The sequence below is a fragment of the Mirounga leonina genome, unplaced genomic scaffold (genome assembly GCF_011800145.1).
Source record: "Mirounga leonina isolate KUSES-001 unplaced genomic scaffold, KU_Mleo_1.0 Mir_154, whole genome shotgun sequence".
Classification (NCBI taxonomy): Eukaryota; Metazoa; Chordata; class Mammalia; order Carnivora; family Phocidae; genus Mirounga; species Mirounga leonina.
This window is the reverse complement of record NW_023270389.1, coordinates 4,944,179-4,968,878: the sequence shown is the minus strand read 5'-3', so window position 1 is coordinate 4,968,878 and position 24,700 is coordinate 4,944,179. Positions and strand designations below refer to the sequence as shown.

Here is a 24,700-nt window from a genome sequence, read left to right as displayed (position 1 = left end):
AATATATAGACCAACGTTTCTCCAATCCGCTCGCTCATACTTCCTTTCTTAGCGGTGGCTATAAACTGAGCAGGGAAACTTACTTGCAACTGGCTTTTTGTTGGAGGAACGCCTTCTTGTTCACACAAGATTACAGCCTAGAAGGACATGGCTCAGCGCTGCCTGTGGATCTGGCTCCTTTTCCTGCAAACCTGTGAGTTCTGACTCTTGTTGATGCCCTCCTAGTTTTCTATTAAGTTTTAGAAATTGCCCGTAAGGAAGACATTGAAATGCCTTCCCCATCTATTTTAACAAGTACACCCTGGGTTTCAGAAGGTATCCAACTGTCTGGGGAGAGACTTAAGATCCAAACCTAACTGTTTTTCAGCTTTTGAGGTTATGTTTCTGAATTTTATTTGTGCCCACTCTGCAAACCCTTTTGCTCAGGAGAGTCAGCACTTGGTAGGCCCACTGAGAAAGCACAGCAAAAGAATATATCATCTAAAACCTTGAATAACTTAAAAGCATTTCTTTTTGGCTTTAGATTCTGGTGTATAGTTTTTGAGAGAGATAGGCCTTTCCAAATTATATTTCATTACTGTATCAGGTTAGAGTAATGCATACCTATAATTATCATTGTAAGATCTTCATCTCTATAAGCCCCCTTTATTTTCAAAGCACATTCAGAATTATTATTCTGCTTCTATCCTTCAAAAACTCTCCAAAGTAAATGAGGAAGAGATTGTTATCTCCATTTTACAATAAGTTAGGTCTCAAAAAAGAAATGGAGAACTTGAAACTACTTTTCTTACTTACAGCTGAACAGTAAACTATAAGGACACATGGATACTGGTTGTTGTTAGTACAGAGAAAACTATGTAACATCAACACAGCTCTGGGGTGTTTTGTCTTCACAGTCTCTCATTAAATCCAAACAATTACCTTCTGTATATAAAAATTGACTATGCTAGGCATTTCTTTTTTTTAAAGATTTTATTTATTTACTTGTTTTTTTTTAAGCTTTTATTTATTCATTTGACAGAGAGAGAGAGAGAGCACAAGCAGGGGGAGCAGGAGGGAGAGGGAGAGGGAGAAGCAGACTCCCCACTGAGCAGGGAGCCCAATGTGGGGCTTGATCCCAGGGCCCTAAGATCATGACCTGAGCCAAAAGCAGACACTTAACTGACTGAGCCACCCAGGCACCCCTATGCTTGGCATTTCTAAATCTACTTATAGTCTCTCCTACCCACTCTGAAAAACTCACTAGCAAATTCCTGCTATGTGTTAGAACACAGAGAATCTAGTGGGTTGAGATTTCCTAAAAAGGTAGAATCAATACACCTTGGTCTCTCTGGTTCCCTTGATCACTTAAAGATGTGGCTCCTTTAATTTGAACTTCATGGAGATTGCAACGACTAGGCAGGACAACTTTTGGGATCCTGTGCTAACCCCCCCTGACATGGTAGACAGAAAATGAAAGTAGATGGGGAAGAGAGTTGGATAGAAGCTAAGTGAAAATCTAAGGATGTCCCCAATCTTCCAGAGAAGGGCTGGAGGGTGACATTTGATGTCACTTAATTTGCAAAGCATTCTGCGATTTTTATGCCTATATTCGTATGGGATTCACACTAAAGCCATTGAAGTAAGCAAAAATAGATACTATTAATCCCATTACACACAGAAAAAGTATAAACTAAGACTCAAGTTAAACAATTCACCCGAAATTTCACAACCTGATATTTGTAAGGTTGCAAAGCGATGCTGGTTCCTCTAATCCCAAGGATGGAGCTCTTTCTGCTCTACTCTTCTTGGCTTCCTCTCATTGGGTTTTCAGTTTCTTGAGGCTCTTTAAAGTGTTAGTGCATGCAGATTTAATGTGATCCTTATTAAAATACCAACAGCATTTTTTCACAGAACTAAAACAAACAACCGTAAAATTTATATGGAACCACAAAAGACCCTGAATAGCCAAAGCAATCCTGAAAAAAATAAAATAAAATAGAACTGGAGGCATCACAATCCCAGATGTCAAGATATACTACAAAGCTGTAGTCATCAAAACAGTATGACACTGGCACAAAAATAGACACATAGATCAATGGAACAGAATAGAGAGCCCAGAAATAAACCCATGATTATATGGTCAATTAATCTTCAACAAAGGAGGCAAGAATATGCAATGGGAAAAAGACAGTCTCTTCAACAAATGATGTTGGGAAAACTGGACAGCTACATGCAAAACAATGAAACAGAACCATTTTCTTACACCATACACAAAAATAAACTCAAAATGGATTAAAGACCTAAATATGAGACTTGTAACCATAAAAATCCTGGAAGAGAGCACAGCCAGTTAATTTCTCTATAACACTGATCCTAGCAACCTTTTTCTAGATATGTCTCCTGAGGCATAGGCAACAAAAACAAAAATAAACTATTGGGACTACATCAGAATAAAAGGCTTCTGCACAGTGAAGGAAACAATCATAAAATTAAATGACAACCTACTGAATGGGAGAAGTTGGTGATAAAAAAGTTGGGGCGCCTGGGGGCCTGAGTCGGTTAAATGGCCAAATGACATGTCCAATAGAATGCCTTTGAAATCACTGAAATAAGAGAAGTCTGAGTACACAAACTCATGACTCGTCCACGTTGGAAAAGTTTTCTCAAAGAACCAAGACTCACAGTCATATGCTCCAAATTCCGCTTTCTCATCCTAACTTGTGACTATGATTCTGACTACTTCTGCAAGGGTCTAGCCATGCACCCTCTAGGGTGGAAGACAGAAGAATCCACCACTTTTGCTTCATGCCCATTGTCTTCTATATGTTCTTTCTCACACTCTTTTAATTCTTCTTTTTCTGTACACTTTTCTTGCTTTAGTTTCTTCAACCATTCACCTGGCTCCCATTTCCTATCCCCCAGCAATAATAGTAATAACTAACCATTTATGGAGCAATCATGACATGTTTGGCATTTCTCTAAGTAGTAATATTTATTATTCACCTTAATCCTCACAATATTGTATGAGATGAGCACTTTCAATACCCCAGTTTTACATATGAAACACAGGAAACTAGAGGTCGTTTAGCCGAAAAGTGGAGGAAATAGGATTTGAACTCCAATGTCGTTAAACTTAACCACTGAAAAAGGCTGCCTTTGCCTTTGATGCCCTTGATGCTGAAATGGAATCATTCAGGCAGAGAATGGGGCTGGTGGGCAGGTCTTTGCCAACCATAGAAGTTTAAGCAGGGCACTGAAGCAGAATATCCAAGGAAATGAGCATATCCAGACATGGTTCAAGTATCAGTCATATCAATATGATGTGAGTGGATTTGAATTAGTTTTTTTTTTCAAAATAAACAAAGGTCCAGTATCAACAAGGTCTTGATGTCCTGTTGAATGTATAGCACAGTAGAAGGATTCCAGAAGTCAATACTGAGAAGTCCAAGAGGTGAGTGGGCCCACCTGGATATCTGTCCACAGATACGTAGGTCCTGACCATCGTCCTGGGGGTTAGACACAGGATTTCATGGCTGCAGGGGTCCTGGTGAGATCCAATTTGCTACCAGTCCAAAGTCCTTGTAGAGAGGGGCCTTTGAGATAAAGATAAAGCCTCTGTTCTAGAAAGAGGTTTGAGCAGACTATTACTGCAGACATTCAGAAAGGTCTAAAAAGCAGAAGCCCACTTATAGAAATGGAAAAATATGTTATGTATGGGGGAAACTGGATATCAAGACATCAGCTCAAAAATCCTGTTTCCAAATAGAGGCTGGGAAAGAGCATCAGTGTGCTAACACAAGACTTGTAGGAGGCAGTAGAGACCCACCTCAGCAGCCTGATGCGCTGAAGCAGGCCTGGAGATCAGCATGGTGACTGACCAAGCAGCCAGCATGCCTTCACAAGAGCTCCAAGTCTCAGTGGTAGACATAGGCTAGTCAAGTGTTTCCTGAATCAAATCTTTCTTGTCTTGAACCTTAGAGAAGAATGAACCTGCAAGTTTGGGATTACTAGGCTCACCTGTGTGGAAGCTGGAAAAGAAAGAGGTATGAGCAATCAGTTGGGAGACTGATGTTGGTGGCGCTATGTACCCATATTTTCTTTGTTATACTCAATTCTTGATTATACACCAATAGAGGGAAGTAGAGGCTGGCCAGGATCCCATCTCGGTTTTGAGAATTTGTGTGTGCATTTGTTTTTGTTTTGAAGAAACGGATTCAAGTCAACCCAGATCTCAAAAAAGGTGATAAGAAAGTTGGGGCTTCTGGGTGGTTGAGTCTGTTAAATGACCAACTGCTGATTTCAGCTCAGGTCATGATCTCAGGGTCCTGGGATCGAGCCCCACATTGTGCTCTGCACTCGTCGGGGAATCTGCTTCAGGATTCTCTTTCTCCCTCTGCCCCTCCCCCCCATAAATAAATAAATCTTTAGGGAAAAAAGAAAGTAAAAAAATCTAATAGACATTAGTATACATACTATTGTGTGGGGGTGGTAGGTTCCTTTACTTAAACCCTTGTGACCAAGGACTTTCCACCCTCATGGAGAATGACACAAAACTGGCTACTCAACCCTTTGCTTCCTCTTTGTCCTTTACTCGCCTTCACTCAGTGTAACGCACTGTAACCCATTCTCTCCTGACGGGTGCAGGGTGTAGTCATCTCCAGCCACCCTTCTGTGCCTGCTGTATTTAGGGAGGTCATTCCCCCCACTTATTGATCTAGGAGACAGTGGGTGGAAGGAGAGGAGGGGAAGGTTAGCTAGTGCCCTCAAAGCACAAGAAACGCTTACTTGAAGGATCCTAAAGAAGCTGGGAGAGGGGGCGGGTTCAGGTGGCTGTTAGCAGCAACATGCTCTTCCTCATCTCTGCTCTCGGTTTCGGCTCCCTGCTCAGGACTCCAGTGCTCCTACTTTCCTTTTTCCCTTCAGAGCTCACTGGGGTATTATTTTCATCTCTCTAACCACGGGTCTTTGTTTTATATAGCACACACATACAAGTGCCTAGTATATGCCAGACACCGTTCTAAGAAATTTACAAATATTAACTCCTTTAACTCTCATAACACGTCTATGAGGTAAGCGCCACTATTAGCTTCATTTTAAAACTGATAAAACGGAGCACAGAGAGGTTGCTAACTTTCCCAAGGTCTCAAGCTCACGCAGTCAGGTTCTTCTTCACTAAGTGAACACCCAAGTCCACACCCTAGGGTTCCAGCCTTTTCTTGCCTTTGCTTCTCCTCTAGTGTTGTCTTTCTCACCCCTCCCTTCTGTGGTCTGGTATATGGAAGTCAGGAAATCACAGTCACTGAGAGATGTTGTAAGAGTGGGTCACTTCGGGGCACCTGGGTGGCTCAGTCGTTAAGCATCTGCCTTCAGCTCAGGTCATGATCCCAGGGTCCTGGGATCGAGCCCCGCATTGGGCTCCCTGCTCAGTGGGAAGCCTGCTTCTCCCTCTCCCACTCCCCCTGCTTGGGTTCCCTCTCTCGCTGTGTCTCTCTCTGTCAAATAAATAAATAAAATCTTTTAAAAAAAAAGAGTGGGTCACCTCTTCCTCACTGGCCTCCCAAGGTTGCTCAGCAACCCTTTCATCCCCTTAATCAATGTCTTGTTGGCCTCTAGAATGTTCCTTATAGTAGCATTTCCTCAAAATTTTTATATTTATCAAAATAATAACAGCAACTACCATTTATATGTGCCAGGCACTGCACTAACTGCACAGCCTCATAATTGTATTTAATAATTATCCACATTTGAGAGGTGAAGAACCTGAGGATCAGAGAATTTCAGTAATTTCCTCAAAATAGCATAGCTAGGTTCAAATATACCTGGATTCAACACCTGTGCTCCTCATCTTTACACTTCCTACCTAGACCCACCCTCACCTCTTCACTCTTAGCAGAAAGCATCACCTTCTACATTACTAAAGAGATGCAGGTCATCAAGCGTGACTATCTTCTATTTAATCCTCTCTACTCCAAAATGTCCACTGTGTATTAAGCACCTCTAGGTGCCCTCAAACAATTCTATGGGATGGGTATTATTACATCCCATCTTGTAGTAAAGTAAGATAAGGACCTCAGTAAATATCAGGGGTTGAACTTGAGCACAGGCCACCTGACTCAAACCTGTGTTCCCTCACCTAACCAAGCAGCCTTTCTTCTATCCCCATCCCCAACAATACCTCAAAATACTCTGTCCTTTCACTCATCATCTCCTTTTCCCCTTCCACTTCAGACGAGGTATGACCCTCTTCTGATTGAAAATCTCTGCCTTCCACTTCCTGCCTCCATCCTTTGTTCCATGACAAACATTAGTGGTCTGTGTCCCTGTACTGTCCTGGGTCTGGGGATTTTAAGTTACGGTCCCTGGACTCAAGTCATTCACAGTGCTCAGAAACAGACACATGGGTTCATGACTACCACATAACATAGCAAGTACCATGAAGGAAAAACAGAGCTCCAGAGAGCCCATGAGTAGGAGCACCTAACCTAGAGCAGGGCTGATCAGGGAAATTTCTACATGGTCTTCTTACCTACCACCTACCCCAACTAACCTCTTTTCTCTCTCTCTCTCTCAGTAAAATTGGTATATAACAGTATGTAAGTTTCAGGTGTACAACACTATAATTTGACATCTGTATACTCTACAAAATGATCACCACCAAAAGTCTAGTTACTGTCAATCACCATATGGTTGACCTTCACCCATTTTGCCCACCCACCCTCCAACCCGTCCTGGTAACCATCAATCTGTTCTCTGTACCTGTGAGTTTGTTTCTGTAGTTTTTTTTTTTTTTTTTTTTGGATTCTGCATTTGAGTGAAATCATATGGTATTTGTCTTTCTCTGACTTATTTCGCTCAGCATAATACCCTCAAGGTCCATCTGTTGCAAATGGCAAGATTTAATTCTTTTTTTTTTTTAAAGATTTTATTTATTTATTCATGAGAGACAGGGAGAGAGAGAGGCAGAGGCAGAGGGAGAAGCAGGCTCCCTGCTGAGCAGGGAGCCCGATGCGGGACTTGATCCCAGGACCCTGGGATCATGACCTGAGCCGAAAGCAGACGCTTAACCATCTGAGCCACCCAGGCGCCCAAGATTTAATTCTTCTTTATGGATGAGTAGTATTCCATTATATATATATATATATTCCATTATATGTAATATATTATATACATTATTTATATATATTCCATTGTGTGTGTATGTGTGTGTGTGTGTGTATACCACATCCACCTTATCCATTCATCTATTGATGAACAATTAGATTATTTTCCTATCTTGGCTATTGTAAATAATGCTGCAATGAACATAGGGGTGTATATATCTTTTTGAATTAGTGTTTTCATATTCTTCAGCTAAGTACCCACAAGTGGAATAGCTGGATCATAGGGTAGTTGTATTCTTAATTTTTTGAGGAATCTCCATACTGTTTTCCATAGTGACTGCACCAATTTACATTCCCACCAGCAGTGTATGAGGGTTCCCTTTTCTCCATTTCTTCTTCAACACATGTTATTTTTTGTCTTTTTGATAATAGTCGTTCTAACAGGTATAAGATGATATCTTATTGTGGTTTTGATGTGCTTTCTCCTGATGATTAGTGATGTTGAACATCTTTTCATGTGCTTGTGGCCATCTATATGTCTTCTTTGGAGAAGTGTCTATTCAGATCCTCTGACCATTTTTTAGTCAGGTCATTAGTTTTTTCATTGTTGAGTTGTATGAGTTCTTTGTATATACTGGATATTAACTCTTATCGGATATATGATTTGTAAATATCTTCTCCTGTTCAGTGAGTTCCCTTTTTGTTTTGATGACGGTTTCCTTCACTGTGCAGAAGCTTTTTAATTTGATGTTGTCCCAGTTGTTTATTTTTCCTTTTGTTTCCTTTGTTTTTAGTGCTAGATCTACAAATGCATCACTCAGATTGATGGAACTTGCCACCTACGATTTCTTCTAGGAGTTTTATGGTTTTAGGTCTTACATTCAAGTCTTCATCCAATTTTGAGTTTATCTTTGTTTACAGTATAAAATAGCAGTCTAGTTTTATTCTTTTGCATGTGGCTGTCCAGTTTTCCCAGCACCATTTATTGAAGAGACTGTCCTTTCCCCCTTAGATGTCCTTGGTCTCTCTCATAAATATGCAGGAAATCTCTTCTGTTTTAAGACAAAATCAAGTAAATTAGTTTTACTGGCCTCTCTAGCTACCATTCTATTTCATCCCCTTTCTTTCACTCTGGCCTCATTCAAATCATCTTACTTGCACCACATTCTCAAGGGCCATCAATAACCTCCTAATGGACAAACCTAGAGTCCATTTTCAGTTTTTATTCCACTTGAACACTCTGAATCACTAAACATCCATGACAACCCCCTTCTTGAGACCCTTTCTTCTCTTGGATTCCATGATATTGTCCATTACTGGTGCCTCTCTTGCCACTTGTTCTATTTAGTTTCTTTTGATAGTGCCTCCCTGTGACTGTTCACAAAGCAGCCTTGGACTTTAGCCTTGCTTTTCCTGAATAACTCACCTCTCCCTCCATCACCTCCTCTCTGCAGATGATTCCTAACCTACTTAGATTTCAGTTCAATGGCAAGTGACAGTTTTCAAAAATAAGAGTGGCCTAAAGAAGAAAGAAGTTTATTTCTTGCTCATGTGAAAAAGTCTGGAGTCAGCAGTTCCATTGGTTGAATAGTTGACAAGGTAGTGAGGGATACATACTTTTTCAGTCTTCCTGCTCCACCATTTTCAGTACTTAGCTTCCTCTTCTTGATCCAGAATGTGTGTCTGAGATGCAGCAGTCATAGCATTCCAGCCTGCAAGAAGCAAGGAAGAGATGAAGAAAGCAAAATGCCCTCTTCTTAAAGACACAACAGTCATATACAACTCTTGCACTTTCATCCCATTGACCTGAACTTAGTCATATAACCAAAGTTAGTAGCAGAGAGCTGGACAATGTAGTCTTTATCCTGGGTGACCATATCCCCTGCTAAAAATTAGGCATTCTCTTACTAAGAATAAAGGAGAGAACAAACATTGGAAAATAACTGGCAGATTCTGCCACAACCCCCAAGCAATACTTTCTGCCCATTCTCTTTCCTTATCTTTCATCCTTCCAACTACTTACCAAGATTGTCCACCATCATCTTTTTTTTTTTTTTAAGATTTTATTTATTTATTTGAGAGAGAGACAATGAGATACAGAGAGCATGAGAGGGAGGAGGGTCAGAGGGAGAAGCAGACTCCCTGCTGAGGGAGGCTATGGAAAGGCTTTGTGGCTTTATGAAAGTTGGCCAGCTCTTAAGCAGAAGTGCTAGCACCTACATCACTAGGCTCCTTGTCTTTCCACCACCTGACTCAGACCACAGTCAGAGTGCCTGGAGGCGACCGAGTCTGCATCTGGAGCATTGGTGAGCCCTAGGCCTTTCCTCAGCAGCCCAGGATTCTCACCAACAACACAAGCTGCAAGAAGAGCAGCAGGACTTTCTCCAGTTTGACCTGACCTCCACTGCTCCTGTCTCCTCGCCCTTTGATGCACCAGCATCACTTCCTGAATGACTTGCTATGGGGGAGAAGTCAAAAACAACATGACACACGCTGTGCGTTTTGGCCGCCGAACCGCCATGAACCCTAGGAAGTTCTGTTTTCACAAATCGCCTACACACTTCCTGGAGCTTGAGGAGAGAACCCACATCCTCTTCGCATTTTTAACTTGAATCCACAGAGCAGAATGACAGTTAGGTGCCAGGGTCTGACTTTTAAAAAGCCCCACAAGACATGGACTATCTGGCACCAGGATCAGCTGTCTAATTGACAGAAGCCAGTACAACATGAACAAGGTGTGGGGGGGTGTCCTTGTTCAAACAATAGTAAGACTTTCAAGGCCGCCTCGCTGCATTACAGCACGTTCAGAGTCCTTCTGAGCTCAAGGCTCCATGCACCTGCACACTCAGGCTGGCACACACCAAGTGCCCCTCTACCACACCCCATTGGCCCAATGGAACAGTTCATCTGGAGAGAATTAATGCTCAAGAAGCTGGATTTTGGTAAATTAAGACTCTTGCCACTGAAGGCAGCCTTAGTCTCTCCTTCTGTTCACCCAAGAGTTTGTTTCTTTTGCTCCTACCATTTGGCACTCATCAGATTGTGCTATTTTTTACTTACATACACATCGGTCTTATTCTCTAGGCTGTGAGCTCCTCAGCACTGTAACCACATCCTATTCTTCCCTGAGTCCCTAACCCAGCATCTGGCACAATGTTAGCACTTAACAAATGTCTGTAGATGAGGGTTCTTAGTTTCCCCCTCCCCCATGACCCTGTTACGTCTTCTTCTGTGCTTAACCCACCCCAACTAAGTCATCATGGCTCTCCTGGGATGGTCCTCCTAAGGCAAAGTCTTGGTTGGTCTGAAAGGAAAGAGGTTTGCATTAGCAATCCGTGGGCTCATTCAGGGGTTACTGGGCTGGAGGGCAAGGGTGGCCATTTTATAATTATATTGCCTTTCATTTTACAAACCAGGTATTAAATCAGTTTACCTTCATAAGGTGAAAGAGGAGAAGAGAGAAAAAAAATAAACCTCTCATTTCCCCCCACATTAGATTTTAAAAGCATTCATCCTTCAGGTTTTACTAGAAAGTGTTTCTGGATTTCCCAGAACAGGTCAAGTCCCCTTGCTATTCTTTCTCAAAGCACCGTTAATACTTATACAGTCGACCTTGAATAATGCAGGGGTTGAGGCTGCTGACCCCTCATGCACTTGAAAATCCATGTATAATTTTTGGCTCCCCCAAAACTTTACGAATAGCCTACTGTTGACCAGAGGTCTTACAGATAACAAATAGTCAATTAACACGTATTTTGTATGTTTCATTGTGTTACATACCTTATTCTTACAATAAAGTAAACTAGAGAAAAGAAAATGTTATTAAGAAAATCGTAAAGAAGAGAAAATACATTGGCAGTACTGTACCGTATTTATGGAGAAAATTCATGTATAAGTGGACCCACAGGGTTCAAATCTGTGTTGCTCAAGAGTCACCTATATATTTTGTATCTGTGCGTCTGTGGTTATCCAATCAACATGGATCTCTTCCTTCAACTCTTAAGTTCCTGAGAACAGGAACTTTATATCAATTTTTACTCACCACTGTATCCCCCAACTCCTTACATCGCACTTAAAAGAGTAGATGCTCAGCAAACGTTTGTATTAGAAATTTGATTAATAATTACCTGCCGTAGTATCTGGGACAAAGCTGACCTTGAATAAATCCATGCACTCATTCATAAATGTATGAATGAATAAATGAATTTTGCTTACTTCTGAAGTGTTCCAAGAGATTCTAGGCAACACATAAGTGAATTCCATTTATTATTCATTCCACAAATATTTACTAAGCACCCAGTACATGTCATGTACTCATCTAGAGGCTGGAGATAGAGTAGTAAACAAAAAAGACCTCTATAAAAAAAAATCACCAGCTTGGGAAATATTTACTCCAGAACTTCCAAAGCACTCTCTGCCTGTATCTTCTGGGATTAAAGGCATAAATGTGGCTTTCTTCTTGGAAAGACTATAGCAGCCAGGCACTTGTCCCAGCTCTTCCATCACTTGGCAATATGATCTTGGGAAAGAAAGACACTTAATTCTCAAAACTTCTGGAGGTGTATGGTCTTCGTCCCTCTAATTCCTTAGACCTTTCAGTCTGTAAGTCTAGATGAATGTTTTTCATGAAATAGATCCCTTGAAATTCACTGGAAACTCCGTTTTTGAATGAAAATCCCTTAGAAAATTTAGCCATCATAACATATTATATGTAGAGTAGAATACCAAAAACAAAACACAAAAAAAACAAAACAAAAAACCCCTCCAGAGGTTGGATGAGCTGCATCTGGGCAGCTCTTCAGGGAGGCTCAAGCCTGGGGAGACAGGAGACTTTAAAAGGTGCAACAGTGAAATGGCTATATGGTTTTCTATTTATGTCCCCAGGTCTGGAAGCAGAAGGAAGTGACACAGACGTCTTCACGGTGATTGGGATTCTGGGGGAGTCAGTCACTTTCCCCTTAAATATCGAAAAATCACAGCAAGTTGTCAACATTGTTTGGAACTCTGAAACATCTGTTGCTTTTGTAACGCCAGGAGACTCAGGAACAGTACCCAAAGTTACTGTGACCCACCAAAATTATAATGACCGAATAAATGTCTCACGTAAGAACTACAACCTGGAGATCAGTAATCTGAGGATGGAAGATTCAGGCATCTACAAAGCCGACATAAATACAAAGACCCTCGAAGGGATGATCACCACCACCAGGCGCTACAGGCTTCAGGTCTTCCGTAAGTTATGGGAGGATAAAGGGCTTGTTTTGTTTTGCAAATTTGCTGTCTATAGAACTCCTTTATTTCTTTATTGGTTTCCCTAAATCTTTCTGTACTTATAAATCCTTATGTAAATACACCAATACTAAAAAAGAAGATGTGATTTTGTTTGTTTTTAGCTATGTAATCTTCAATCAACAAGTTGTCCCATGGACCTGGTTTTTCTTTTCTATAAAATGTGAATAATTAATCATATTATTCACTTCCCTTGGTCACCGAGAGGATCAAGTGAGATAGTGTATGGAAAGCACTTCTTTAAAAAAAAAAACACACAACACCTCTTTATTTTAAAATAAGTGTAGCTGCATAGAGAGGTGTAAAGAACCAAGCAGAGAGGGGGGCCTGCGTGGCTCAGTTGGTTACGCGTTTGCCTTCGGCTCAGGTCACCATCCTGGAGTCACCGGATGGAGTCCGGCATCCCGCATCGGGCTCCTTGCTTAGCGGGAAATCTGCTTCTCCCTCTCCCTCTGCCCATCATCCTGCTTATGCTTTCTCTCTCTCTCTCACTCTCTCTTTCAAATACATAAATAAAATTTAAAAAAAAGAACCGTGCAGGGAGGTTCTTTGTGCATGTCGCCCAGTCCCCCTTGTACACAAGTTACATCTTGTGTAACTATAGGAAAGCAGGAATAAGGAGCTTATTCGGATGTCACAGTTGTCTGGGCTCTCATTTATGTGTGAGCATATGTGTATGTAGCTTGCATAGTTAATTCATATGTGCGCCGTCATAGGATCACTACCGCGATCAAGACCCTCAAGTGTACCATTGCAGCAAGACTCCCTCAGCCGCTCAGAGTCCCGCGTTCCCCCCCCACCCCCGGGCCCCAATTCCCGGAAGACCTTAATCCGTTCTTCATACCTATCATTATGTTATTTCACAAATGCCACATACATGGACTCATGCAGTAGGCATGCTTTTGAGATTGGCTTTTTTCACGCAGCATAATTTATTTGAGAGTCATCTTAATTATTGCCAGTATCAGTAGTTTATATCTATCTTTTTATGGCTGAATAGTATTCCATGGTATAGATGGACTAGTCTGTTCAAGCATTCACCCATCAAAGGATATTTTAGTTCTTTCCAGTTTGGGGTTATGACAAATGAAGCTGCTGTGCACATTCATGTACAAGTTTCTGCATGAAATGACTTTTTGCTTCTCCGGGATAAATGCCCAAGAATGAAAACATAGGGTAAATCCATTTTTCTTTAAAAGATTTTTTTTATTGTGATAAAACATACATAACGCAACATTTAACACTTTAACCATTTTTTATTTTTTATTTTTTTAAAGATTTTATTTATTTATTTGAGACAGAGAGAATGAGAGACAGAGAGCATGAGAGGGAGGAGGGTCAGAGGGAGAAGCAGACTCCCTGCCGAGCAGGGAGCCCGATGCGGGACTCGATCCCGGGACTCCAGGATCATGACCTGAGCCGAAGGCAGTCGCTTAACCCACTGAGCCACCCAGGCGCCCAACACTTTAACCATTTTTTAAAAGATTTATTTATTTATCTTAGAGAGAGAGAATGCAAGCAGGGGGAGGGGTAGAAGGAGAGAGAGTGAGAGAAGCAGACTCCCCGCTGAGCATGGAGCCCCAACAAGGGACTCGATCCCAGGACCCCGAGATCATGACCGAGGCCAAAATCAAGAGTCAGATGCTTCACCGACTGAGCCGCCCAGGCGCCCCTGTTTTCATCTCTTCATACGTTCGGTGTTACCCCCTCAACCTCTGGGAGGTGTTATACTATCTGCAGGTAGGGCGGACCACGGGAAAGTCTCATTTTTCGCTCTGTACATCTGTACAGATCACTGTTATAGCTCACCGGGGTCACTCCAGACTTCTCTGGGAGTTTTTCACAAGCCATCACTAGATCTGGTCTGGAATAGATCCCTTGAAGAGACTCACAAGACCAGGGCTTCTGGTGCGGTTGGAATGAAAAATATTTACAGCTTCTTCTTTACCATATTCTACTTCCTCACAGGCACAGACAAGTTTTAAAAAGCCGGGTTGCCCACCTAACAAAATCTATACCTTTTGGGGAGTTAGTGGAGAAGGTAGTGATACAGGAACTGACATTTACTGAACTCTATGTGTCTGGCATTCTACCACCTAATTTTTAAAAAATATATAGAGATCACACATATTTAGGTGGTACATGCACAGAGTAAAAGCAATATGCAGTGCATTGCAACACTCAACAGTGGTCACTGTTGCTGGCTTGTTTTGTCTTTCCCACAGATAATTAATGTGGCTAGATAGATGATAGATGATAGAAAGACAGATGGACGGATGGGTATTAGAGAGTTCTTTAAGCACAATAACCCATTTAGTCCTCACAACAAACAACCCTAGCAGGAGAAAATTATCCTCAGTGAAGCTGTGTGCGTCCCCGTTCTAGAGAGCAGCAGAGCCTGGTCGGACCCAGGTCTCCAGTGGCTTCTCCACTCTCAGCCACAGCCCCGACCTTCTCTGCCCAGCAGCCTGATGCAGGTAACGTCTCAGTTCCTGCTGAGAAAAATGCGATAGGATCCTATTCCTTACCACTATCCCCCACCTCAACACCCAGCAAAAAAGAGTTTCTCTAAGAATAAGTGAATATCAAGCAGAGAGTTGGACATTCTTGTAAATCCAGTTTCTAAAGAAATGCACACACACACACGTACACACTTTCGCTCATTTTTTGCTCTATACATCTGTATAGATCACTGTTATAGCTCACCGAGGTCACTCCAGACTTCTCTGGGAGTTTTTCACAAGTCATAACTAAATCTGGTCTGGAATAGATCCCTTGAAGAGACTCTCAAGACCAGGGTTTCTGGTGTGGTTGGAATGAAAAATATTTACAGCTTCTTCCTTACCATATTCTACTTCCTCACAGGCACAGACAAGTTTAAAAATACCACAGGAACTAGAAAGCCACATGCTGGTTCCTTCTGAATCCTTCCCACATGGCTGGGGGAGAAGGAACAAAGCCTAGCACAGCAGCCTGGCCAAGAATGAACTAAATTTACCAACTCAGAATGTGGGCATTTTCTTATCTGCTGGTAAAGGGAAGATCTTCCCTTTCCTTCTGCCGGCCCCAGATAGCTCTTAACTTCAACCTAAATATAATTGTTCTTCCGTAACCCTTTACTAGCCTACAACTTGGACAGTTTAACTTTCGATTGCTTTAGTAAAAATATTTTTTTAAATGAACTTTTAAAGAGATTTTAACTTTTCACCAAGGGCACTTTAGAACAACATAAAACAACTCAATGAAAACACACCAGAAAAGAGCCAAAAAAAAAATTTTTTTAAAGACTGTTTCGTGCAACGGTGTGCCGGTCCTTGATGGCGTGTGTCATACAAAGGACGTGCGGCACACGATTTCACAAAAGGTAATAAAACATACCCTGGTCTCTATCGTGCCCCCCATAGAGCTAGGTGCACGCACAGAATGCTCTCGTTGAGTTGTGCTGAACGTTCGTACCTCCCAGGCTACAGGGGTCATCGACGAAGAAGCCAACGAGAATGCTGGCTGATAGTCTCATGAAGTGAGCTAAGAAGGAAAAAGTAACTCAACAAACATACATTTCAGAGCTTCGCTTGCACATTAACAAGAGAGACCTCTTTGCTGAGTTGGATAACGGTTTTCAAATGCTGGAAGAATATTTCCTAGTTTTTTTTGGTGCTATTCACCAAAAAACTTTTAAGTTTAATCAACCTTAGCTATCTTTCTTCCATTGTTTTCTTCTGTCTAGAGTGAAACTCCGCAGAGCAGTCAACCCAGCCCAAGTTGGAGTATTTGCCAATTTCTTTTTTGGGGGGAAGGGGGTAAAGGGAGAGAGGGGGAGAGGGAGGGAATCCTAAGCAGGCTCCGTGCCCAGCGTGGAGCCTCACGTGATGCTTGATCTCATGACCCTGAGAACATGACCTGAGCCGAAATCAAGAGTTGGAGGCTTAACCGACGGAGCCACCCAGGCGCCCCATTATTTGTCAATTTCTGTGGTGTCAATACTCCCTCTGGGTTTTAAAACTTGCAGAATTGGGAAGACTTTGTATATCATTACAAAAGACAGATACTGTAGATGTAAATAACTTTTAGAGTGCAGATAAGAGTAAATTGGCACCCCCCCAAAAATAGAAAGTGGTGAATGTTGAGTATGCATTAGCTTTTAAAAATATAATTAATGTTATTTATTTTTTTATTTTATTGTAAGTTTTTATAATTTCATTTTTCACAAATCCTTTCTGAAAATTTAACAGTTGGCTGTCCTGATACAGGCTAGCTCCAGCTTACCACTGACACACGTCTTCCCCTCTTAGGTCGGCTTGGGAAGCCAAAAATTACGCAGAGTTTAATGACATCTGTGAACAGCACATGTAATGTCACCTTGACATGCTCTGTGGAGGAAGAAGAAGAGAATGTCACATATAGTTGGAGTCCCCCGGGGGAAGCGGGGAATGTAGTTCGAATCTTCTGGACCCCCGACAACCAAGAGCTGACCTACACGTGCACAGCCTGGAACCCCGTGAGCAACAGCTCAGACTCCATCTCTGCCCAGCAGCTCTGTGCAGGTAATCAGCTCCATCCAGCTCTCCTGCAGTCTCCAGGACTCACTCAGAAGAGAGGCCTGGGTGGGCCTTGCTCCCCACGGGGGTGGGGAGGCCAGGCCTCGCCCCCAGGGGCATCTCCTCCCAGGAGGGCCTGGAAAAAAGGCCAGAGCTTTCTGAGATAGGCCAGGCATCTGGGGTGTTCTGAGGCAGGCCCTACTTGGCCCTCTGATTCTGTTTCTAATGCTGACTTTGAATAGCAGAAAGTCCAGTTTCCCTTGGAGATTTGGCACTCCCCTGGAGGGCACCCCATTTTGATAATGCCCCTGAGTGTGGCCAAGTCCCACTGTCTCTTCTGTTTCCAGACACTGCAACAGGCCTCCATTCTCGCCACACTGGGCTGCTGAGCGGGCTGGCGGTGCTCTTTCTCTTTATACTCATTGTGCCTTCGGTACTTTTGTTCCTTTTGTGCAAAAGAGGACAAGGTAGGATTTTTCCAGAAGGTAAAATGTGGAAATGTACCTTCCTTCTTCCTGGGACTGAAGTCATTTATCCAAGGTGGGGTAGAGCGGTCCTTTGTTCCGGGGAATCCGTCTTCTTCCAATCCCCCCTCCTCCACCTCACCATCTCCAGAGTGCAGACCCCTGGATGACAGTGCCCTGAGTGGGCTTCATAATCTGTGCCTGGTGTCATCGGTATCTGGTGGGCCCAGAACCTGGGTGTGAGTTCAGTACCGCCATTGAGAAGCTGTGCTTCACTGGACATGTGTCTTTCCCTCTCTGGCTCAGTGCTCTCACGTGTGAAATGGGATTTGAACTAGAGGGTCTCCTGGGCCACTTCCAATTCCATCATATTTTGACTATGTCCTTTGGAGAGTCACAGAGGGACAGGTACTAACTTTGCATTCCATGGGCGTCACTAGATCCCTCTGGATCCCTCTGGATCCTTCTGTAGTTGTGCCATCTGCAATGCAGACAACCTAATCTTAGGCCCCCAGAGGAGCACTGTGCCCTCCTATACCTCCTAACCCCATGATCTCCCCAAATCTTCCTTTCCCACCAATCACAGTAACAAGCCTGGGTATAGAGGGGCTAAACCTCTGTTTCCATGTTCCTGACTCTCCTTTGGGTCTGATTCCTCAGGTTCCTTCTTGAAGTCCTTCAGTAAGAACTCTGGTAAGTTCTCAGCCACCAGTTTCCCCGGATGACAACTGGGAGAGATGAGTTCACGGCAGACTGGTTAAGACTCAGCTTGTGCCTTGCAGGCGGTCTGGGCCAAAGGTCCCAGCTCGGCCGTTTATCAGTTACAAGTGATCTGCCACCGTAAGCATGTTTTGTCAGTGGTAAACCAGACATACAGGACGTGCTGCACATACTTATTAAGGGGATTAAACGGAATTACCCACATAAAGTACTTGGCCTGGAGCCTGGTACGGAGTAAGGACTCAGTAAACGTCAGCACTGTGCTTACGACTGACGGCCCAGGCTTGGCACGGGAGGAGTTAAATTCTCTTCCCTGGAGAATTTAACTCAAATGGCTGTGTGATGGGGAGAAGTCCTGACTCAGGCCATAGGGGATCTTCAGGGTTCCTCCAAGAGACATCTGTCTTCAGTCCCTCACAGTCTCTTGGGAAGGAAGAAGTGCTACTTTTTCCATCTATCAACGAGATGACAGAGAGCACTCGGTCTGGCTTGCCTGCCGGGCCTCAGGCAGGGTGTGGGTCCGTCTGGCTCTCCTGCCTGGTCTGGCACAGGGTCTGGGACAGGACTTAACTCTGGGTACCGCTCAGCTCACTGTGATTTGTGGATGTCTTGGTGCCCTGAAACATGAAGGCCCCAAATTCTAGCCATCTCTTTTCGACTTCACCCTAAAATGTTCCACGTTAGGAGCAAAGAGAGGAACACACTGGGATGGATGCCTTTACCAGCCCAGGAATTCTTAAGAGCAGGGACTTGTCTCTCCGGGCTTTGCCTCTCCGGGGCTCCCACAGCACATGAAATCCCGACGAGAAGGAGAGGCGGTCCCAGGACCCGAGCATCCGTCTCAAGACGATGATAGCCATTTGACCTTTTAGGGCTTCGTTTCTTTACCTTAAAAAGAGAACCTTAGAAGAGGTCATCTCTAAAATCTCTCCGCCTCTCACGCACCGTGCTTCTATGTTTCTTTGTGACAGATGCCATCTCAAAGAAAACAATATACACCTACGTCATGGTTACGAGAGATGCCCCGCCAGCAGAGGGCAGAATCTATGATGAAATCCCCCAATCCAAGGTGAGCTGATGCCACTCATGGGTCCTCACCACCACCCCCGGGGAAAGGGAGTCGGGGCAGCAGGCCGGGGATCTGGAGGGTCCAACCAAGCATCATCATGTCAGGGAAATGAGGCCGTGAGCCCCCCGACGAGGACAGGAACATGGCCAATGGTCACCCTGTGGCAGCCTCTAGGGGTGGAGGCCGCCAGCTTCCACACGGGGGTCTGGCTCTGGGTGAGGTGAGAGGCCTGACTAGGAGTGGACTGCCCTCCACGAGGGACAAACAACAAGGGAGCCCCTGGTGTAAGGGGAGGGCTGCTAGGTGGCCACCGACATGGGAACAAGGGCACAGAACCGAGAGAGGTCCCCCCTTCTTAAAAGATTTTATTTCTTTATTTGAGTGAAAGAGAGAGCACGAGCAAGGGGAGAGGGAGAGGGAGAAGCAGACTCCCAGCTGAGCAGGGAAACCCCATATGGGACTCGATCCCAGGACCCTGGGATCATGACCTGAGCCGAAGGCAGATGCTTCACTGACTGAGCCACCCCAAGAGAGGTCCCCTTGAACTTCCTGGTGTGGCGGCGGCAACCCCCTCCTCCCACCTGCCTTTCACCTGCCTGCCCCGCCCTCACCGCCACCCTGAACCAGGCTTCTACAAGCACAGCTTCCCTCTGTGTCCCATGCCCGCCTGCTCCCCCCGAGGTCGACAAGAGTGCTGGGCAACAGAGGTCTGCCTGGTCCGTCTAGCACTGTGCTTGGACTGATGGGCGGTGAGGTGCACAGAGCCAAAATCTTCAGGGAGCAAGACCCAGTCTGAACCGTGCAAACCCCTCCTCTTGGCTCCTGAGGGTTTTACCCAGCGGCTACCCACCCCTCCCGCCCCACACCTGACCCTCTCCGAGGCTGGATGGAACCAGAGCTGAGGCCAGGAGAGGAGGCTACCTGGTGGGAGTGGGAGCAGGGGGGCAGCAGGCTGGGCAGAGGCGGGAAGGGGGCCTGGCGAGGTTTTGCCTGGGCCCCTCACTGAGGGGAAGATGGGTGTTTTACAGGAGCTCCCTGACAAGGAGGAGCCAGTGAACAAGGTTTATTCCACATTGCAGACTGGTAAGGTAAATCCTTTTTGACTTCTTATCCCTGTTGCCTGTCTGTTCCAGCCATTCTGCTGTACCCTGTCCATCCAAGCAGGGGCCAGCTGGTTCCCTCGGTGCTCCTCTCTGTCCCTCTCAGGACCAACTGCTGAGGGCCGTGGCCCACAGGTGTTTCACACCTGCACAGAGCCCGGCTCCCAGGTCCGTGGCCATCCAAAAGCTGGCCAGCTTGGGATGCTGGGCCTGCCTCTAAATGCAGGAGCCCCCAGGCCTCCGAAGTGCGGTGTGGAAACTCCAGCCTCTGGAGCAGCTGGGGCCATGCCGGCTCACAGAATAAAACTAGACAACAGGTGCCCCCCTCTGGACAGACACAGGCCCACACCAGGTGCCCAGACCAACAAGTGGAACCCAGGCCGAATTTCAGGTCCCGCTTCCCCCGCCAGCCGACTTGCACAGGGTGCAGCCCGCACAACAATTTGCAACGGAGCTGCGACACTCACAGTACCCTGTGCCTCAGTGTCCTGCTCTGGAATATGCGTGGACGGAAGGTAGGACTTTCAGTCTGGGGCATCTGTCACTGTCCATGAGGATCCTCATTTCTGCTACAGTCAGAAAGCCAGCTTTGGGGTCTCTTGGCAAACCAAATGTTTTGCCAGTGTTCCTGTTTAATAGTTGGGCAAAATCATCATGAAAGACACATAGGAACCCAGGGAGTCTAGGGGGAAGGGAAAGTCATGAGAACAAATAACGAGTGGGAGGAAACATTAGGAAATTGGCTGCAAATGGATGGAAACTGAGAAGTAAAAGCTGATTCGGTAGAGGGCATCTGTGAGCTGCAGATGCAGGAGACTTGCAGGCGAACTCAGTGCACAGGTCGTTGGGGTGTGAAGCTAAGCCAGTGTCCTGGAGCCCGAGACGGAAGGGCCTTCACTCCCTCAGTGCTCAGGAGAGGGAAGGAAGGAGAAGAAGACTAAGGGGCACCGGAGGGACGAAGGACGAGGGGAAGGGGAAGGAAGAAGTGAGGGGCAGGGGCCGCATGTGTGAGCCGAGATCTGAAGGACAGGGGAGGACACGGGAGGTGACACTGGCAAGGACTGGATCAGAGGGATTAATCAGGGCGTCCGGGTTGAGGCATCTCAAAGCGTGTCCTCTAGACAAGGCTGATGGCGATTATTGATTGGTCATTATATAATTTAAGAAGAATTGTTTTGTTTTGTTATTCTGTTTTTTTAAATTTTTTATTGTTATGTTAATCCCCATACATTACATCATTAGTTTTAGATGTAGTGTTCCATGATTCATTGTTTGTGCATAACACCCAGTGCTCCATGCAGAACGTGCCTTCTTTAATACCCATCACCAGGCTAGCCCATCCCCCCACGCCCCTGCCCTCTAGAACCCTCAGTTTGTTTTTCAGAGTCCATCGTCTCTCAATTGTTTTTCCTATTATCCTTTTGGGTCCACTTTATTTGGGAGCAGGGTGTGGGGAGGGCTTTAGGTCTGTCCACATAACTAGAGCACAGGACGCTGACTCGCCAGTATGTGAAGTGCAGTTATGGAGGTTCAGAAGGAGCTGAGGCTCAGCTAGGAACAAGGAAGGCAGGTAGCTTGAGCCTGGATGTTGCTCAAGCCTGTAATCAAAATCAATGCAAATACCCCCTTTCCTTCCTGCTGCTTTTTTCTGGGCTCCGCAGTTGATGACCCAAGGGTTTGCAAGCGGGTGACCAGAGCAGAGGCAAGGGACCCAGCAAAGGGCAAGGCCCTGCTGCCCCAGATTCCACCAGCACCAGGGAGGCCTGAGGCATCTCCCTGTGCCGTCTGTCTGTCCCGGGCACCACCCAGGGCTGGGCTTCCCCAGCAGCATCTCTCAGTTAACCTGCAGTTCCAACTCCCTCTTGTGCACAGATGGGGAAAACCAGCTCTCAGGACGGCAAACCTCCTGGAACCTATGAAAATGTGATCTAAGCTCACGGCCAGCATTCTCCCTGTGGACACTGAGCTTCAACAACCATCGATACCCCGGCAGATGCCCCGGACCCAGACTTTCTCTGCGCACGTCTTACCTGGAGATTGCAAACCATCACGCCCCAATCTGTGACTTTTTTGTGACTGGAGGTGCTGAGCCTTCCCAGCAACCCCCTATGTAGACAGGATTGGTATTTTGCATGCCTGTACCCAGCCATGGCATGCCACCTAGGAGGCTCTGATCATACTCAATGTCGTGGGGAGCCCCGGTGCACAACCTCCACAGTGCACACAGCACGTGAGACAAATGAGACAAAAGCACCCTTCCCCCGAGGCAGATGCGGCCCCTCCCAAGCACATGGCTTGATGAGTAGAGTGTGGGCTGCACTTCAGTCTCTACGTGCCCCTTTGCCCAGGAACCTTTGTGCAGGGGCGGCTGGCTGGCCATGCTGTCGCATGGGAAGCCATGGGAGCTGTGGCTCTTGGCTGTGCGGACACACTATCCAAACGGAGGGTTGGAGAATGCTCCTTCTGTAGGGACTGGACAGCTGCGGCATTTTTCTTCAGGCTCTACTTCGGAAGCCTCATAAGATTTTCTTTCTGGCCAAGCTTTCAACTTGACTGGGCCATTTATGGGGTGACCAGACATTGGTTAAACACGATTCTGGGGGGATCTATGAGGGCATTTCTGGATGAGATTAACATTCGGATTGGTAGATTGAGTAAAGCAGATTAATCCCTGCTCCCATACGGGTGCATATCACCAGATCCATCAAGAGCCTGAAGAAGAAGAGGACAGAGTAGGGGAGAATTAATTCTCTCTGCCTGGCCATCTTAGAGCTGGGATATCAGTCCTCCTGCTTTAGGACTTGGACTTGGACTGGAACTTGCACCATCAGCTCTCCTGGTTCTCAGGCCTTTGGACTTATGCTGGAGAACTACACCATCAGCAGTCCAGCTGCAGACCCTGGGATTTCTCAATCTTCATAAGCACACAAGCCAGCTCCTTGTTATATCTGTTTCCTGTTGGTTCCATTTCTCTGAAGAACCAGACTAATACCTATTCCAAGCAGCCTCGGCAAGAAGAAGAGACCGTCCCCAGTACCCCATTCACCAAAAGGACTTGACCAGCTATACTTATGACACTTTAGGGGAGCTGAGTACAACCCAACCATCGAAACAAGAGACCTTAAAAGAAGTGGGTCATTCTTCAGAGGGAACTTGGCAGATGATGGTGTAGATGATGAAACTGGCTTCGCCTCACCTCTGTTACTAAGGTTCAGTCCAGAGAGTCACTGCTTCACGCTTTGGTTCGATGCCCCTGCGCCCCTGCTACCAGCGCTGAGGAGGAATCACCCATGGCTGAGCAGAACATTCAAGTGATCATATGAAGAACTGTTTCCCTTATGTGTGAGCACCCATAGCCAGTTAAATCCTAAGTCCGCGTGAACAATCCCAGGCTGGGCAGCAGAAGTGAGCTGCATTTAGGCAGAAGGAAGGTGTTAGTTTCAGTGAATGGTTCCATCGAGCCATCTAGCCCTGACCACCATTAGCACTGTGTCGGGGGATGCAAGACCCTCAAAGTATCAGATGAGCATAATGTCTGCCCTGGTCTAGCTGCCCTGTGCAAGGCAAGCACGGACACTACAGTTAAATGCTGAATTACACGTTTTGGGGAGTGGCAGCAGCTAGTACGGTCAGGGAAGGCTTCACGAAGGAGGTGGAGCTGAAGCTGCGCTCTGGAGGAAGGGTAGGATCTGGCTGAGAATGGAGAAGACAGAAGGCATCCAACCGAGGAAAGCACAAGAAAGAAGCAGAGGCCGAATCGGCGTGATGTGTTTTGGGCACCACCCCAGATGCACGGAGCACGTTCACAGTCCCTTGCCTACGATGGCAGAGTGCCTCTGCTTTGGTGTGCCCCCCAACCCCCAGCCCTTTCCACACACATCAACGCTCAGCTCAAATGTCACCTCCTCTGTGAAGCTCTCCCTGGCATCACTGGTCAAATTAATTATGGCTTTTTTTGCCCTCCTTTCCCCCCCTTGGTCCTTATATCACTGCAACTCATTTCTTTCTGCCTCACGGTATAGATCATTATTTGTTTCCTTCACACTGTACATACTGAAGGGCAAGATCCATGACTTCAAGACCATGGAGAGTGATCATGTGCGATGAGAGTTTTAGTCCCCTGTGCATCCACCACCAGCCAACGTTGTGCCTTGTACCCTGCCTGTGAGCAATAAATGCTATTGAATAGAATTGAAAATGACCAGCCAGCTCAAATAGAAGGTACACGTTGCAAGTATTGATAGACAGAAGCCAAGAAGCATAGTGGAATCCAATTATGGCAAGCGTTAAATGTCAGAATGCAGGGGCGCCTGGGTGGCTCAGTTGGTTAAGCGACTGCCTTCGGCTCAGGTCATGATCCTGGAGTCCCGGGATCGAGTCCTGCATCGGCGGGGAGTCTGCTTCTCCCTCTGACCCTCCTCCCTCTCATGCTCTCTGT

The 24,700-nt window shown here is 45.5% G+C and overlaps 1 protein-coding gene across 2 annotated transcripts; it reads left to right on the top strand.

Moving 5' to 3' along the window:
* Positions 1–24,453, top strand: CD84 (CD84 molecule). 2 transcript variants are annotated; one of them, XM_035009946.1, is made up of 8 exons: positions 1–193; positions 11,967–12,314; positions 16,664–16,915; positions 17,257–17,376; positions 18,034–18,066; positions 19,065–19,162; positions 20,191–20,245; positions 22,135–24,453. In XM_035009946.1, the coding sequence occupies exons 1-8, from the start codon at positions 148–150 to the stop codon at positions 22,179–22,181; spliced, it is 999 nt and encodes a 332-aa protein (XP_034865837.1). In that variant the 5' UTR covers positions 1–147; the 3' UTR covers positions 22,182–24,453. The 2 variants fall into 2 exon arrangements, with proteins under 2 accessions (XP_034865837.1, XP_034865836.1); XM_035009945.1 differs by having other exon boundaries at positions 2–193; positions 20,191–20,250.
* The last annotated feature ends 247 nt before the right edge of the window (positions 24,454–24,700 follow it).

Bases quoted from the DNA above. Each gene is read 5' to 3' on its own strand.
- CD84 (XM_035009945.1), top strand. From the start codon at position 148: ATGGCTCAGCGCTGCCTGTGGATCTGGCTCCTTTTCCTGCAAACCT. The intron at 17,377-18,033 runs GTAGGATTTTTC...CTGATTCCTCAG, and splicing joins TTTGTGCAAAAGAGGACAAG to GTTCCTTCTTGAAGTCCTTC. The intron at 20,251-22,134 runs GTAAATCCTTTT...TCTTGTGCACAG, and splicing joins CCACATTGCAGACTGGTAAG to ATGGGGAAAACCAGCTCTCA.